Source organism: Lonchura striata, chromosome 16 (assembly GCF_046129695.1).
Source record: "Lonchura striata isolate bLonStr1 chromosome 16, bLonStr1.mat, whole genome shotgun sequence".
Lineage (NCBI taxonomy): Eukaryota > Metazoa > Chordata > Aves > Passeriformes > Estrildidae > Lonchura > Lonchura striata.
Window position 1 is genome coordinate 16,876,540 of NC_134618.1, and position 16,191 is coordinate 16,892,730.

At 54.2% G+C, this 16,191-nt stretch overlaps 1 protein-coding gene across 1 annotated transcript in view; it reads right to left on the reverse strand.

Annotated features, from left to right (window-relative positions):
- PKD1 (polycystin 1, transient receptor potential channel interacting) overlaps positions 1 to 16,191 on the reverse strand; it is an 83,019-nt gene that overhangs the window by 32,616 nt on the left and 34,212 nt on the right. The window contains exons 4-14 of the mRNA XM_077786913.1: positions 14,887 to 15,056; positions 11,874 to 12,542; positions 11,419 to 11,599; positions 8,243 to 8,457; positions 6,596 to 6,708; positions 6,390 to 6,516; positions 5,163 to 5,440; positions 3,407 to 4,132; positions 2,279 to 2,410; positions 689 to 864; positions 193 to 326 (exon numbers count right to left, since the gene is read on the reverse strand). Coding sequence (XP_077643039.1) covers positions 193 to 326; positions 689 to 864; positions 2,279 to 2,410; positions 3,407 to 4,132; positions 5,163 to 5,440; positions 6,390 to 6,516; positions 6,596 to 6,708; positions 8,243 to 8,457; positions 11,419 to 11,599; positions 11,874 to 12,542; positions 14,887 to 15,056 — 2,921 coding nt within the window. The remainder of the gene's footprint in view (positions 1 to 192; positions 327 to 688; positions 865 to 2,278; positions 2,411 to 3,406; positions 4,133 to 5,162; positions 5,441 to 6,389; positions 6,517 to 6,595; positions 6,709 to 8,242; positions 8,458 to 11,418; positions 11,600 to 11,873; positions 12,543 to 14,886; positions 15,057 to 16,191) is intronic.

The window sequence follows — 16,191 nt, forward strand, 5'->3', positions numbered from 1 at the left end:
CATGGCCAGACTTCCCTGGGAAACACAGTTAGAGAGGATGGCAACTGCTGGAGACTTCCAGTCACTCTGGCTGTTTGCTAAGGGATCAGGCAATGATTTCCAAGCCCTGGTTGTTTTGGAAGGTGCCTTGTACACCCCTCATACCAAAAATGCCTGAGCCCCTCCTTCCCCAAAGAACCTTGTTGAGCATACCTGGGTCTTGGTAGACGTGTGAAACGTTGTGCTCAATGACAACCTCATGGACACTGGGATCAGGAACAAGGAAAGACTTGTTGTAGGGAGGTTTGAACAGGTACGTCTCCTGAACACCATCTCCAAAATCCCACCTGGAGAAACAGGCAAACCACGTTACACTGCACAACAGGAGAACCACAAAACTCCCAGAGGAATCCTGGCTTGTCCTTCAGGTCAGAGCTGGGTTCTCAAAAAAAACAAAGGAAGCAGAATGCCAAGTATCAAAACAGCAGCTGTGCTGAGAGGAGGAAGAACCCAAATTAAAGCAGCATCGTGCTTGCATAAATGGAAAGGATTTCAGCCTGGATTACAGGTGTGTGACTGACCCCCACTCCCAGAGATTTCACATTAACTAAACAGCAGCTGAGATGGACCAGTTGGCCACGGGAAGAGAAACTGTGCAGGCAAGGTGCACAGAAAGATCCTAAGTTTGTGCAAGCAGCAAAGGACTCACAGGAATAGAGCCTCCACAGCCGAGTCCACGTGAACCCTGGCACTGAACTCCACGCTGCTGTTCTGGGGCACCACTGGCAGGGCCCCCACCACGCTCAGGTTCCTCATCTTGTTCATCATCTCCACCGTCACGTTGTAGTTGACTGTGAAGTTGCTGACATGGTTGGAGGCGGTGAGCTGGGAAGGACAAAGAATGGGGTTGGGGTCTCCTTGCTGCCCTCGGAGTGGGGCTTTGCTGGGCTGAAGAAGCACCACCAGGCTAGTGAGCAGGTCAGGGCAGAGAGCGTGGCCACATGTTCACCACTACAGCCAGTCCAAGGAAGGGCTGGTGCTACAGCAAGAGGCAAAGGAGAGGAGCTTCTCATCCTGAGCCTCCTCTGGCTCTGAACTTGCCAGCTGTGCCCTTGCCTGCTCTCATGTGCCCTGCAGCTCCAGCTGCTGAGCACAGGCACCTGCTGCCACCAAGGGGACAGGAGCCATCCAATTTCCTCGGGAGAGTGGCAGGAAAGTGGCTGTAAGCACAGAGCAGGGATGGGAGAGGCTCATAAAACCAAGCACACCAAGTGCAGCTCCAGGATCCTGGTGTGGTGGGCACAGAGAGGGAGAGCAAGGCTGGGCAGAGGAGGGAAAGAAAGGGACACAAGAAGAGACATGACAGAAGTAGAGCAGAACCCTCATGATTTTCTAGGCATGTAACACTGACAGAGCATCTTCACCTTCTCACCTGCAGGAGAGCAGAGCTGCTGGCAGAGGGGTCCTTCAAACCCACTGGAACAGACCTCCTAGCCCAGCAGGGCAGAGCAGCTCGTGTCTGGGCTTCTGTGGATGTGCTGCACTGAGCCCAGAGCCCCCCAGGCTAAGAGCACCTTGGCAGCTCTGCAAATGAAAGCAGCCCAGGCCCTCAGCACAGTGCTTCACCCAGCAAATTAGTGCTGCAGCCAGCAAATTAGTGTAAGCATGGCCTTAGGGCAGGGCTGCTGTCTGCTCAGGAGGCCAAGAGTCACCCTGAGAGCAGATCCAGCACCTTGGACCAGAGCAGACTCTGCAAGGCACAACACACAGAGATGTGCTGGCCAGAGATCAGCTCCTGTTCCACAACAGACAGCTCCCCTGGCCCAGACTCTGCTCCATCCTTCAGGGGCCATGGCAAAACCAAGCGCTCCAGGCTGCACCAGGAGGAGAACATGGCAGAGAACACAGGAGCTCCTGGGAGAAGCCTTGGCCTGCCTGTGGAAGTCTTATGATGCATCCTGCCTCTGCCAGGTTCTGAACCCAAATCTCCTGCCAGCCAGAGCAGGGGCTCCCTGCTAATTCCTGCTGGGGAGGAGGGGGAAACACAGACACTCCATGAACAGAAAGGGGAGCTTGGAGAAAAGAGGAGAAAGCACAGAGGAAGAACACAGCACAGTAATGTAAAAGTAGAAAAAACTATTTGCATTTGCAAGGGCAGCTCTGTGAGAAACAGCAGACAAGCACAGTGAAAACCTCAACTCAACTCTGCCTTCTCTCCCTACTGCTTTTCCTGAGGAGTTTGTGGGATGAGATGGAAACCCAGGGGTGAAATGGTGTCATGGGAAAGGCCTTGGCTTACCGAAAGCTTGTACACAGCTGGGCTTTGGTAGATAACGTTGAAGACAACATTGTAAAAAGTGAAAGATGGCTTATCATCTACTGTCCATCGGAAAGTCACATCTGACCCAGCCTCCATCACAGGGATGTAGCTCTGAAAGGCACGAGAACATTTCACACTGGTGCAAGAGAAAAGCATGCCCAGCACTTCCCAGGAGATCTCCAGCTGAACTGGAGAGGGAGCAGAGGCAGACTGGGAGGCTCCCACACCTGCAGTGCCCTCAGAGCATGGCACACAGGTGACAGATCATCTGTGGATCTCCTGCTTATGGAGAAATGCAGACCCTGACTCCATAAGTCCCCAGCAGAGCTGGGAGCAGATCCCACACTCCCTGCTCCCACAGCCCAGCACTCTGCCCTTGGGATGAGGTCCCTCTTGCTGACTAAAAAACCTCCTGAAATCTTTGTAGAAACAGCCTGGCTTTAGCTACACCTGTAAGCTGAGCCTCTGACCCTCCTGCAGGGATGGTGCCTGACCCAAAGACTGAAGGGGTTGGACAGGGCAGGTCCCTGCTCACTCCAGCAGTGCCCCCTGAGCAGCCTGTGGCAGCAGGAAGGGTGAGACCGAGAGGTGCGGGCAGAGGATCTGCCAGAAGCAGCCAGAGCTTGTACAGAGCATTTGGGGCAGTTACTGAGCAGCTTCCCAGGGCTGTAGCTCTGGGGATGGGGGACTGGAAAAAACAAGACTGCAAACACCAGAGGAACTCCAAGACTTGGAGGGGTGAAACACCTCTACATCTTCAGCCAGCTGATGTAAGGACTTAGCAGAGCAAATCTAAACACCTCAAGGAACGACTACCGGGACAAGGCAAGACAAGGTAAACACTGACCTTTCCTAACACCGCCGGTGTCCTGGGGAGCTGGACAGGCAGTGATCCCTCTCAGGAGGCACTGCCTTACCTCAGGGGGCCCAGGGGAAGTGCAGCTGAGCTGCCTCCCTGCTGGAGAGCACCAGCGCTGGTGCCACGTGCACGGCCTGGCAGCTTAGCAGCAAGCAGTGCCCCCCTGCCCCGAGAAAAACACACCCCGAGGGCTACAGGGGAGGGCTGCACCCGCCAGGGAAGGGCTCAGAGCAGCAGCAAACACTCACCACCCGCGTGTTCAGCAGCACTCTGCTCTCGGGGTTGGGCATGGCCCTCAGCCCGCGGATGGGCTCCTCCACCTTCACGGTGACCGTGATGTTCTGGGAGCTCACCGAGTTCTCCGCCAGCAGCACGTGGGTGCTGAGGCCCTCGCCGAGGCCGCCCAGCTGCAGCACAGCGAACCAGGTGTCGTTGGTCTCCCTGGCGCACAGCGCGGCCACGGCCGGCGGGCAGGCGGCCACGAAGGGCACGCTGCGGTTGTCCCCCAGGCAGCTGGCCGTGGCGTTGACCCCCGAGGAGAGCTTGAGCAGCAGCGTGGTGTGGTTGGTGGGCAGGTAGACCCTGGAGCCCTGCGGGGCGGGGTGGATGACGCGCAGGCCGGACACGCGGGAGGCCACGCGGAAGCCGCAGGACAGGTTGGCGCTGAAGAGCCCGTTGCCCACGCTGGCCCGCACCGCGTAGGCCCCGGGCCGCTCCAGCCCCGCGTTGTGAGGGCTCAGCACCGGCGCCAGCTGCTCCTCGGCGTAGCGCACCCGCAGGGAGCACGCCGAGCCGTCTGCCCGGGCGGCACCCGCGGGGCTGGGGCACGAACCCGCTGCCCACGAGGAGCAGTTCCCTCCGCCCAGGGACGGGGCTCTGCGGCCGCACCGGAGCAAGGAGCCCGAGGCTGCGTCGTGCTGGATGCTGAAAACATCCCCAGCCCGGACAAAGATGTTTTCTTTGCTGAATGACACCTGCAGAGAGGGGAGAGGGCTTTGGATTAATGCCTGATGTTAAGAGCAGTCAGCACCCAGCTCCTGCCCAGGCTCGGTTCTGGGTTTCCTGCCCAGGCTCGGTTCTGGGTTTCCTGCCCACGCTCAGTTCTGGGTTTCTTGCCCAGTCTCAGTTCTGGATTTCCTGCCCAGGTTCAGTTCTGGGTTTCCTGCCCACACTCAGTTCTGGGTTTCCTGCCCACGCTCAGTTCTGGGTTTCCTGCCAGGTGGGAACCAGCAGAAAAGGTGCAGATCCCAACACAGCATGGGGAGACCTGCACCCACCTAACCCTCCTTGGCCTCTCTAAATCAAATGTGCCAACAGAGAAATCAGCTTTATACTCCATCTCCACTGTGTTAATGCCACGGGAATAGCCCATGGAATCTGCACAGCCTTTTCATGAAAGCACAGAATGGCTTGGGTGGGAAGGGACCTCAAAACCCATCCTGTTCCACCCCCTGTCATGGGCAGGGACACCTTCCAACATCCCAGGCACAGCAGGGGACTGCAGGGAGCCCACGGCCCGTGTGCCACTGGGCATTTCCTTTCATTCCAATGGACTTGTGTGGCTCCATCTACCACATGGAAACAACCCAAACTTACCTGTTGCCCTAATTTTTAAAAGTGTTAAGTTTTCTTTTATAGCTCTTTTGAAAGTTTTGAAGTTCTCATCAAACTTCTTTAACCTTCTGATAATGTTTGCACATTTCTACTGAAGTTCTCATGCACTTTTCATGTAAATTATGATTATTTTGCATTCTTCTTTGTGGAAAGAGGGAATTAATGGACTATTAGTTTGACCAGTGTGGTTGGAGAAGTAACAATTTCATTCCACAATCCACTGTCACTTTTAGAACTTTATATATTGCGAAGTCAGAAATAAAATTTACTCTTTCTCTTTTGAACTTACCAAGCTTCTGTGTACTCAGCTCGTGTCCAATAGCGACACTTACCCAAAGCCCTCAGGAAAAAGTGCCCCACGACCCCCTGCTCCCAGCAGCCAGCACTGACCTGGTACTGGGAAGAGGGGCCAGCTGGCACCGTGAAGAGGAACTCCTTGAGGAGCTCACGGCTGGGCTGGCTGTGGCTGGGCTGCAGGGCCCCAGAGGCAGAGCTGCTGCCAAAGGAGCTGTTGGCACACTCGGTCCCATTGCAGCAGCTGCTGTGGGATGAGCACAGGCTCGTCAGGGGACACCACTGCAAACCAGGAGGACACTCCAGCAGCGTCCAGTTTCCGTCATCCTGAGCGCTGGGGAATGGCTCCGTAGCGTTGTTTTCCTCCTGGTAGTCTGGAAGAAGTGAAAGAGAAATCAGTGATAGCCACTCTGAATATTAACACTACTAATGCTCTCCTCTGCTCCAAATTCACCATTTTTTCCGTTTTGATGATGGCTCCACTCTTAGCAAAAGCTGCAACTGCAGCACATCCTGCTGCTACATAAATGTCCTGTTTTACTGGAAAAATCCACCAAGATCATTAAACCCAAAGTTGTCTCTTTTCCAGCGAGAACGTATCAATTTGCATTCTAAAAGGATCTGTGCTACAGCAGAAGCGAGTCCAAGTGAAAGCAAGAGCTGGCCTTGACATTGAAAACACATTAAGCAACTTTTCTGAAGTTAATGTTTCCATGTCAAAGTATCAGCTTGTCAATGTCAAAAAAGATCCTTTTGTAACCAGCCAACCCCACGGCTACAACAAACATTCTGCTGTAGAGTTAATTGTTGCCAAAACTGTGACTGTTGAGCTGTTGTACAAGGAATAAAAGGCTTTTTAGATTATCTCATCCATCAGGAAGAAATGGGCTCAGGAAAATGTTCTTCCTTGTTAACCCGCGGGGCCAGATGGACCAGAACACATTCCCATTTGACATGTGTCTTCACAAAGTAAAAAGTACAGCTCAGAAGATTAATGAGCTTCTCCACATGGTCCTTACACTCACACTCTCCTCAGGCATTGAGAGAGATTTCTCCTCTGTTATTTTCTCCAGGATAGCCACTGCCCCAAGGCTGTGGATCCTGCTCACACTCTCCTCAGGCATTGAGAGAGATTTCTCCTCTGTTATTTTCAGTGTATAACCACTGCCCCAAGGCTGTGGATCCTGCACTTTGATCTCCTCAAAGAAACAGAACCAAACCTCTGAGCCTTTAAGGGTCAGAGGACCAGAGGGGCCACAAGGCCAGCCCCAGTTTGATGGTGTCACCTCCACCAATCCCACAGGCGTCGAGGAGCAGCCTCACCTTCTCCATCCATCAGCCTGTGCACCTGGAACCTCACTTGGACGGGCTGGTGCAGCTCCTGTGTCACAAACTCCAGGGCAGTGAGAAAGCCCTGGTGCCTGAAGGCCAGCTCCGGGAACTCCAGCACCTGCAGAACATGCACAGCTCTCACCTGCCCGTGTCCCCAGGCGTCCCTGGGCAGCACAGGAGGAGCAAACCCCCCTCACCTCCTCAGCCTGCCATGGGTCTGCCAGCACGGCCTCGCTCACGCTCTGCACGGCCTCCTCCATGCCCAGCTCAGCCTCTCCCTCAAAGAAGTTTTCGGCGTTCAGGAGAACTCCTGTTTACAAAGGAGATATTGGAACAAAGCCCGTGAGGCTCAGCAGGGCCCGAGGCCATCCCCTCTACCCTGTGAAGCTGCAGCAGGAGAGCAGCAGCTCCATAATCCTGTATCTTCCTTCTCCTGACAGGTATCTTGATTTCTTCCTCATCCAGCACAAATAACATCTTCATTTGCAATGCTCAGCAACTCTGACTTCTAGGAACTGTGCAAGTAATTCTCCCTTCAACAACTAATGATTTGCTTGGAATTTCTGAGCGCCAGGTGCAGCTTCTCATCCTCCCTGTGTCCCTGGATTTTTTTGGGAAATATGGCCACGACCAGCTGGTTTCCACCAGTGGCAAACACCGGTGGCTCTCTGGGCACTGGGCAGCTGCTGCTGCCCCTCTGACCAGGCCAGTGCCCTCTCTGGCCATGGCTTTTCCATCTTACATAAATCTTCTCCTCTGTTTCATGTCCATTCTACTTCTCTTTCTTACTTCCTACACTGGTGTGGAAGATTTGGAAAGCTGAATAACCACAAACCTGCACATCACCTCACACCTCACCTAATCAACTTTTTGAGCCAGCCCAACATCTCCCAAAATACACAGCAAAGGCCACCAAGCCACCAAGGCAGCAGCAGAGATTGCTCAAATAAGAGGGAGAAGCTATTTCCAGAGCTTTGCCTCAGAACCTTGCTCCTCTGTCTCTTTCTGCTGACGGCAAAGATGGGAGTAAGCCAAACTCTTCCTTTTGGGCTGAAATTGGGTTTCTAGAAGTTGGTTTTGGGAATATTGCTGCAAGTCACACTCATTTTGTGGTGATGCCCTGGAGGAAGATCTCCATGCACCCCTCTTTTTCCAGTGGAAGGGAGGGGACACCTGCCCACCCTGGGTGTCAGAATCTGTGGTATTGATGATTCTGAGATTGTAGAAAGTCTCTGTCTTTCTGCCCCACTGCCAAAGCAGAAGCCATAATTGGTCTGTGCTGGTTCCAGGTTGTTTATTCTGTTTATCTCTCACATGTTCTGCTGCCCTGCCCAGCTCTGTCCTGCAGAGCAGCGTGTGGGGCTCTGCCCTCAGTGGGATGTGACAAACATTCAATACCAGAAACTCCCTGGGCTGCATTTACAAGAACGTGCCAAGATCTGTCACCTACGTTGGACAGTGTGTCCCCAGCCTGAACCAACAGAAAAATGCCAACACCACAGTGAGACATGGAGGGCATGAAGAAGGAGAAAAAGGACAAGGCACACCCAATTTCCTCCATCTTGTCCCCTTTGGACCCCTCATCTAGAAACCTAAAATTTTACTTTTGCACCCGTGCCACACTTAATTATTACTTCTATCAAACACTCAGAGCTGGTAATTCATCCTGTAAGATTGAAAACTCTTTTCCATGGACAGAGATCACAGCCAGTGTCTCTGGGGGCTCTGTAGAGCCTGTCTGTGATCTCTGTCCATGGGTTCCTGACCCCTGCCAGGATCCCAGGGCAGCCAGAGGGAAGCCCTGGGCTCCCACCCTGGGTGGCAGCAGGGCCAGCAGAGCCCACCTGGTGGTTTGTACTCGCAGACGTAGCTGTGCTTGGCCATGCACAGGTCCGTGTTGCACTGGCCCGTGGGGCCCATGCGCACGCAGTGGTCAGCGTTGGAGGGATGGGGCTCTCCTGGCAGCCAGTTCTGACAGCTCTCCAGATTAAATCCTTCCCCTCTCTGCTGCGCTCCAGAGCTTGCAAAATCATTGAATCCAATCCAGACGTCAAGGCTCCTGCAAAATAAAAAAAAAAAAATTAAAAAAAAAAAAAAGAAGAAGGGGGAGGGGGGTTTCAGGAAATCATGAGTATTAGAAAGAGCTGGGACAGCTGCCATCTATGGCTCTCTCTAAAAATAACAACAGCTCCATCGGGGTGTCATGGGCTGCATTTCATGGAGCCTTTAATAACTGAAGGGTTTCAGTATCCACTCTACCACCAGAACCTCAGGAACTGCCCCTCCACAGCACAGCACTGCTCTCCTCCAGCATCCCCACCTCTGTCCCAAGAGCCTGGGAGGGTGGGGAGACCCTGGCACAGGTGCCCAGAGCAGCTGGGACTGCCCCTGGATCCCTGGCAGTGTCCCAGGCCAGGCTGGACAGGGCTTGGAGCACCTGGGACAGTGGGAGGTGTCCCTGCCATGGCAGGGGTGGCACTGGATGAGTTCTAAGATCCCTCCCAACCCAAACCATTCCATGATTCCATGGTTCAGGCTGACTGTCACCAAATGACCCTCCCAGACTCTGCCAAGCCTGCCTCAAGTCACGACCCAAGAGGAATGATCTGGTCACACAGAACTGTGGGGGAAGGCTGAACCCCTCAGAAAACTTGTGCTGGACAAAGAAAGAAAACTTGACTGGCTGGAGAAAGGGCACTCAGAGGAGCAGATTTAATCAAAGGCTGACACTTGCGGGATTTACCACCAGTCCGTTCTCCACTGCAGGTGGGACTGGCACCAGGGCAGGATTAAAGCTCAGCAGGGCCAGGTCTGGGAATTCTCCTGGATGCAGCTCCTGGAGATGATGAGCTGCTCAGCCACCATGCAAAGGCAACAGCCAGAGGGGACAAGCAGAGGCTGGAGCACTGCAGGCAGCTGAGCCCCACACACAGGACACTGCCAGGCTCCTTTAGGAGATGAAATGTCCCTGCCCCATTTGGAAACTGGCTCAATCCCAGCAGAGATCCTGGTGGAAAGTGCTGAGAGGTCTCTCACGGCCACAAAGACCCTGGAGAGCTGTTTCTAATCTCAGCCAGCAGGAAGGGAGGCATTTGTCCCATGTTAACTTCTATTAACTTCTCCACATTAACATCCTGCACCCTTCCAAGCTCTCAGCTCCTTCTCCACGCTCCCTCCTGCAGGTGGAAATCAATCCTACCATGGCCTTGCCTGCCCCAGCATGCTCCCAGCGTGGTACCACAGCTCTGCAAAGCAGACTGGGGAGATAACTGGTGCTAACTGGTGCCTCTCCACCCCCAGGCTCATGCCAGATGAAATGATTCATGAGGTCATGCTGAAAAACGATGACAAAAATAACTTGTTCCATGAATCAGTAGTTTTCACTGCAAATGAGATTAAAAGATAAATAAGGGCTGTGTTCTGCTCCCGAACCATTGGCAGGGAATTAGGGAGAGCAGGGTAGGAAACCGCCTGCCTGCTGCCATCAGGATAACTCAGTGGAGATTTTCCTTTTCTAATTCCAGCTATGATCTAACTGCAAGCTATTAGGAAAAAAAAATCAAAAAGTAAGAAAGAAAGAAATAACTAAAAGACAAGCTGCTGGCTGGCTCCCACCCTGCCCCACTGCCCAGCCCATTCCACTGCAGGGGGAACAGGAGGACTCTGAATAACCCTTTTTTAAAGGAAGATGTGAGCTCTCCTCTGCCTCTGAGGAAGGACTGAGCTGCCCTGCTGGGGCAGGAGGAGCAGAGCACGCCTGGGGAGGCTTGGAAGGGCAGAGGGGCTCTCTGTGCTGCCCAGAAAGTGGGGAACCCCTGGATGGTCCCATCCTCTGCTTCTGCAGGCAGGGAGGGACCAGCTCAGCACACGCTGCTGCTGGGGAGGCCATCCCACACCAGGAGCAAAGGAGAGGAGACCTGCCCAGTGCCCTAATAGGAAACAGCTTCCCGCTTCTGCCACCTTCCCACAAGAAACCATGGAAGCTGCACCTCCAAAACCCTGCAGCTCGGCCCGTTCGCCTTTCATCACCAGGGAAATCGCATCCTGGAGCTGCCTCCTTCATGTTTATCTGTGTGGATTGATAAAACAAACAGATGGGCTGGAGGGGGCTGGGAGCAGAGGCCGTGGGGCAGCAGCTGGGGAACAGCCTCGCTCCCTGCGAGGCGCCGCGACTGCCGCAGCCCGGCAGCTCCACACGCAATTCCTGCCGCAGCCCAGCACCCAGGAGCAGCTCTGAACCCTGTGAGGGACAGCCTCCCTTCCCCGGAGCAGGGAACGCATGTTTGCAAGCTCAGGATGCAGCCCTGACAGGGAACAGGGACAACGTGGAGAAGGGGCTGTCAGCCCTCGAGCGGGAGGCTCAAAGCCCACGTCACGGGCAGCTGCTCCCTTCCATGAGTTTTCTGGGATGTGTTTGTGAGCAGCCCAGCTCCACAGCTGCAGCTGGCTCTGCTGACAGGGCTGTCAGGCCCTGAGAGCTCTCCGGGTTGTCCTCCCTCCCCCAGAATGGCTGGCTGGAGAAAGGGCACTCAGAGGGGCGGATTTAATCAAAGGCTGACACTTGCAGCACTCTCTGTTTATAAAGCCCAGGCCTGAGGTGGAACAGATGCTGCTGGAGAGGAGCACTGCTGCTTCCCAGGATGAGAGACAGGAGGGGAAAGGCTCTGGGGTTTGAGCTGCAGCCATGTCTAAGGGCACAGCATCCCTTTCCACACTTCACAGGCATCCACAGGCCTGTGGATAATATAAACAAGGGGTACATAAACATAAACGAGGGGTACACGAAGCCCACCAATCTCTTAATTCCCAGTGTGATTTCCAGCCATTCTGCCCCATTCCTCTTCCTCCCTCCACAGCCTTTAAGGAAAGAAGCCAAGTCCAGCAAGGGCTCAAGCTCTGCTTGTTCCTCCTCTCTATTCAGCAGCCTCACCCCCACCATCTCCTCATCCTCAGATCCCTCTGCCCTCAGTAAGCCAAAACCTGTCCCTGGGTGATGCCAGCCCTTCCCCTCCTCACTCACCTGATGACATGGGCCACCAGGAAGCTCTGGATGTCGGGGCTGCTGACAAAAGCCAGGTCTCCATTCCCAAGCTCCTGGCAGTGCCGCTGTGCCTCCAGCCACTCCGCCTTCTCCACCACCAGCTGGTAGCAGTGGTTATTTCCCGGGAAAACCAAGCCCTCAGGGGGGCACATGGGGTGGACTGCTGCAGAAAGAACACAAGGGTGATGTCCTCTCTACGGGCCACGCACCCCAACCCAAACTGGGCAGGCAGGCTCCAGGAATGTCCCAGCCCTGAAGCCAACAAAGCCCGTCACTGTTAAAGAGCAAAAAGTTAAAGTGCATCCAGCTTCCAGCTGCCTCCACAGCTCAGGGAGCCAGGAGCGCCCAGAGGAGCCACCCAGACTGGGAGGGAAGGCAAAGGGGAGCCCAGGAGGCAGTGCCACCCGTCCCAGCCCCCCAGGAGCCCTGCTCACCCCTGCCCAGCTGCCCGGCCTCGGCGGTGATGCCGTAGAGCACGGCCAGCCCCGTGCCGCCCCTGTTGCGGATCCGGATGTCCAGGCTCTCGTTTGCCACCACCAGGGAAGGGCACTGCAGCTCCAGCTGCTGGGGTGAAGCCACCACCTCGATTTCTGCCTGCTCCTGCAGCAGCCTGGAGCCCACCAGGAGGGTGGCAGTGACGTTGTAGCGCCCGGGTAAGGCGTAGCTGTGCACAGCTGTGTGTGCAGTGGTGTTGAGAACCTCGCTCCGGTCCCCAAATTCCCACAGTAAAGTGCTGGCAGCGATGGGAATACTGACATTGAAGAGCACGGGCTGGTGCAGGCTGTAGCGGGGCTGGAGCCCTGTGAAAGACACAGGCAGCTGTGCCTGGAAGGGCAAGGGGACGAGTGAGGGGCCACCACAGCCCTGCCCAGAGAAATGCTCAGTGCAAAATGGCAAACAGCCGGAGGAAGAGTTTGTTTCGTGGGCAGTTCCACACACACACTGCCCCTGGGGGCTGAAACCCCCATATTCCTGCTCTTGGGAGTAACAGAGGGCACTGCAGGTCTCCTCGCTGAGGTTCCCAGGGTGGACAGATGTGAAGAGGATGATAAGCTCAGCTTCTTCGGTGTAGTTTCCTGTCAGGCACGTGATGTACTGAGCTCCTGCAGGACAGAACAGAAGATCCTCTTGCAAAACAGACTCTGGGATGCCATGGATTGGTGAGACCCTCCAAGAGAACCACCCCACACTCCTGGGAATGGAATTCTCCTGCTCAGCTCCCACTCTGAGTGTTTCCTTTCTGAGACTTGCCTGGGAAGTCTTTAATCCCCCAGCAACAGTTTCCAAACTCTTTATGCTAATTAGTGATGACAGAAATAACAAGCCAGTCACACAGATTTATGGAGCAGCAGCACTCAGTAAATAAAACAGGGCTTTGGAGAGCCTGACATTCCCATGGGACATGGAGCCGCCGAGTCTGACACTCAGAGGAGCCCACAGGACTTGCTACCAAGTGAGACCATGACTAAAGGATGTCCTTTGGTGGCACCCTGGCTTGGTCAGAGCAGAATGTTTCACCATGTGCTGCCCGAGACCTCCGGCAGCAAATTCAAAACCAAACACCTTTGGGCAGTGGCACACTGGGGACACAGGGGAGACACCGATGGACCCTCCACCAGGCCCACTCCCTGAGGCACTCTTCTCCATGGGGAGAGCCAAGATTGCCCCTCCTTGCAGGAAAATGTGGTGCTGGAGCAGAGGGCAATGCCAGGCCCAGGTGCAGGGATGCCCACGGGAAAACAACTAGGACAGGGAACAGGGACACAGAGCCACGACAGCCCCAGGCCAGAGGAACAGCTCACTCCCTTGAGTGTCATCCCCCTCTCTGGCTTGCAGGGGTGGGACATTTCCCTGCCACAAACACCCAGGCAGGGCCACTCCCTCGGCCTCTGCCCACGTGGCCCGGCCACGTTTGCGCCGCCGCTGCCGCCGCCGGTTGCTACAACATCTCCCCAAACATCTCAACAGCTCCAGCCTCGTGTGATCTTCCCAGACCTAACCCATCCAGCTGTCCAGCTTCCTGCACGGCCTTCCTGCAAACGCTGAGCCACTTCTCCTAAGAACAGTCCCCAGAGAGGAGCACGGCACGGGAACTGCTCTGTTTTCCACCACCAGCTTGGTCATTCTTCATCCCCTGTCGGTCCCTGAGAACTGCCAGGAGCTGGCAGGCCGTCCCAGCCTACTCCCATTACACTGAATTACCCAGAAGGCAGCCTCACATTATTGTTTCCACACTGGCTTAAAGTAGTTCAAGAGGGAACAGTTAATTATCAAAAGCAGTAACAGCGCCAAGTGTTTTTCACTTTGATAATTCCTGCAAGATGCTGCAAGCTGGGATAGCTTTGCTGGGGGAAGAGGAACAACCACCACCTGGATTTTGGTCCTGGGGAACATTGCTCCTCACCAGGCAGCTCAGCTGGCTCCCAGCACCCTCAGCTGGGTCCTTCAGCCTGATCCCTGCATCCTCCTGTCACACAGCTCTGGGTCCCCACCCCTGCATCCTCCTGTCACACAGCCCCCAAATTAAAGGAGATGCCTGCTGCCTGCCCTAGGGAGCCCTTGCTCTCCTTCCCTGTCTCTTATTCCAGAATAACCAAGCATCCGGGCAGGATCAGTTTCCTTAGGGCTCTCCCTTTTCCAGCAAATGACATTTCTCCTGGCCAAGCAGTCAGTAAAATGCCCCTGGAGCAAGTGGCTGTAGACCAGGGCAGTTCATTCTCCCCCAAAGTGGAGCCCTGCCACCTGTATGTCCCCAGGTGCCATCACCTCCCATGAGGTTTCAGTGCCTGAGGTCAGCCTGTTCAAGCCCCAGAGAATGACAGCCTGGGGCTGCAGGTCACAGAGCCAGAGTCCTGTGGTGTCTGCTTGTGCCAGGCACATTCTTCTCTCTCTCAGGATTGTTCATAGAGGAGCACAGAGGGAAGAAAGAGAAAACAATTTCTATTTCTCCTCCTTGTTTTCCCATGTGGAATGTGTTTGGAGAATTGTTTACCTGGGGTGATTGCTTGGTTGGATTCTGGTGAGGATTGTTTGAGCCTGGTGGCCAATCCAATCCACCTGACAATCCAATCAGGCTGGACTGTCAGAGAGGGTCACGAGTTGTGAGTTAGTTAGATATGGTAGTTAGAAAAAGTAGGTTTGTAGTTTTAGTATCTCCTTTAAATAATATATTAGTGTATTATAGCATAATTATAATAAAAAAATCATTCAGCCTTCTGAGCTGGAGTCAGACACCATCATTCCTTCCCACTGGCTTCACCTGCGTTTACAATATCTGCTCTGTGGTCAGGGCTGATCTCAGTCCTGTTGTAACTGCCTTGGTCCTTAGGGCAGCAGGGTACAGAGTGTGTGACCAACACCTGATTAATTTAATTAGAACTGGTCACTCAGCTGCCCCTGAGCCCATCACTCCACCTCAGCCAGCTCCATCCCACAGCCTCTCCTTACCACAGGTGGCATTGAGGAACAGGACATCGAAGAGGGACAGGTTGGCCACCTCAGGGGGGTGGGCACATCTCGTGTCTGACGCCTCAAGGACTCTCACTTTTCTGTCTTCCACCCAGCGGGGCAACCAGGACAGTTTGCAGTCACAAACAAATGGATTCCAACTTAAGTTTCTGTCAGAGGGAGATCAGAACAAGTTAGGGATTCATGTGACGTGTGCTAAGCCTTAATTACAGCAGCGTGCTGAGCCCTCCCTGTTCCCATCTGTGCCACTCCACTGAAAGGCTTTGGAATAACTGGGAGAGGAGTTAATGAATAGGGAATCAAGCAATAATTAACGTGATTTTTCTAGAGGCTAGAATTAGGCAAGTACTCCAAGTACTTTTTTAACTCTACAAATAATTGTTGCAATTAGAAGCAAATGACAGACACAATCATATATCTAAAAAAATCTGCCATGCAGGAGCCCCAGGGTATGAGGGCAGCCTCTCCTGCTCGGGGAGACTATTTACAGCCCATTAAAAAACAGCCAAGAGAATAAAATTGATCTGTCAAAAAAAGAAATGCAAAGTCAATGATAATCTTTCCATGTGGCAGTTCAATGAAAAGAGGGAAACTTTAATTGCAGCTAAGTTTGATCCAAATTACAGCCTTTGGCACTCGGCTGTGAGCAGGACAGAGCTGGAGCTGCGTGTGGAGCTGATGCCAGCGGGGCTGGGCAGTGTTTGCAGGGCTCAACCCCGACCCTGAAATCACCACTCTGGCACCAGGCTGAGCAGGGACAGCTCCCTGGGACCCAACCCTGGGCCTCTGTGTCCTTCCAGAGCCACCTGTGAGCCAAAGTGAGGATGCTCCTTGTGTCCTGTCCTCAGGGACAGTGTGGGGCTGAGCTTTTCTCCTGCTTGCCAAGAGGGTGTGCACGGGGTTAATCCTTTGGCTCACCCAGAGGCAGAGCTGCCATTTGTGCTGTGGCTTCAGGGATCCCTCCCTGAAATGTGTGGCTTCCCCTCATCTCCCTTCACTTAGACTTCAATTAAAAAACCAAACCTGAGAACTTGAATCACTTAAGGACAACCTCTGGGAGTGACTTGCACACCTCAGTCAGGACCTACCACGCTGCAGGAAGCACTGGATGCTCCAGGCCCAAGGGGTGACCATGCAGACAGGACAGTGTGACCAAGGTCACAGACAAGGAGCTCAGCAGAGCTGGTGTGGGAGAGAATAAGAAAAGAAGGCAGCAGCAGAGGTTGGAGATAGCCAGGAGACAGAGGCAGGGACCAGGAAGAGGCCAGGAGGAGAACAGGACCC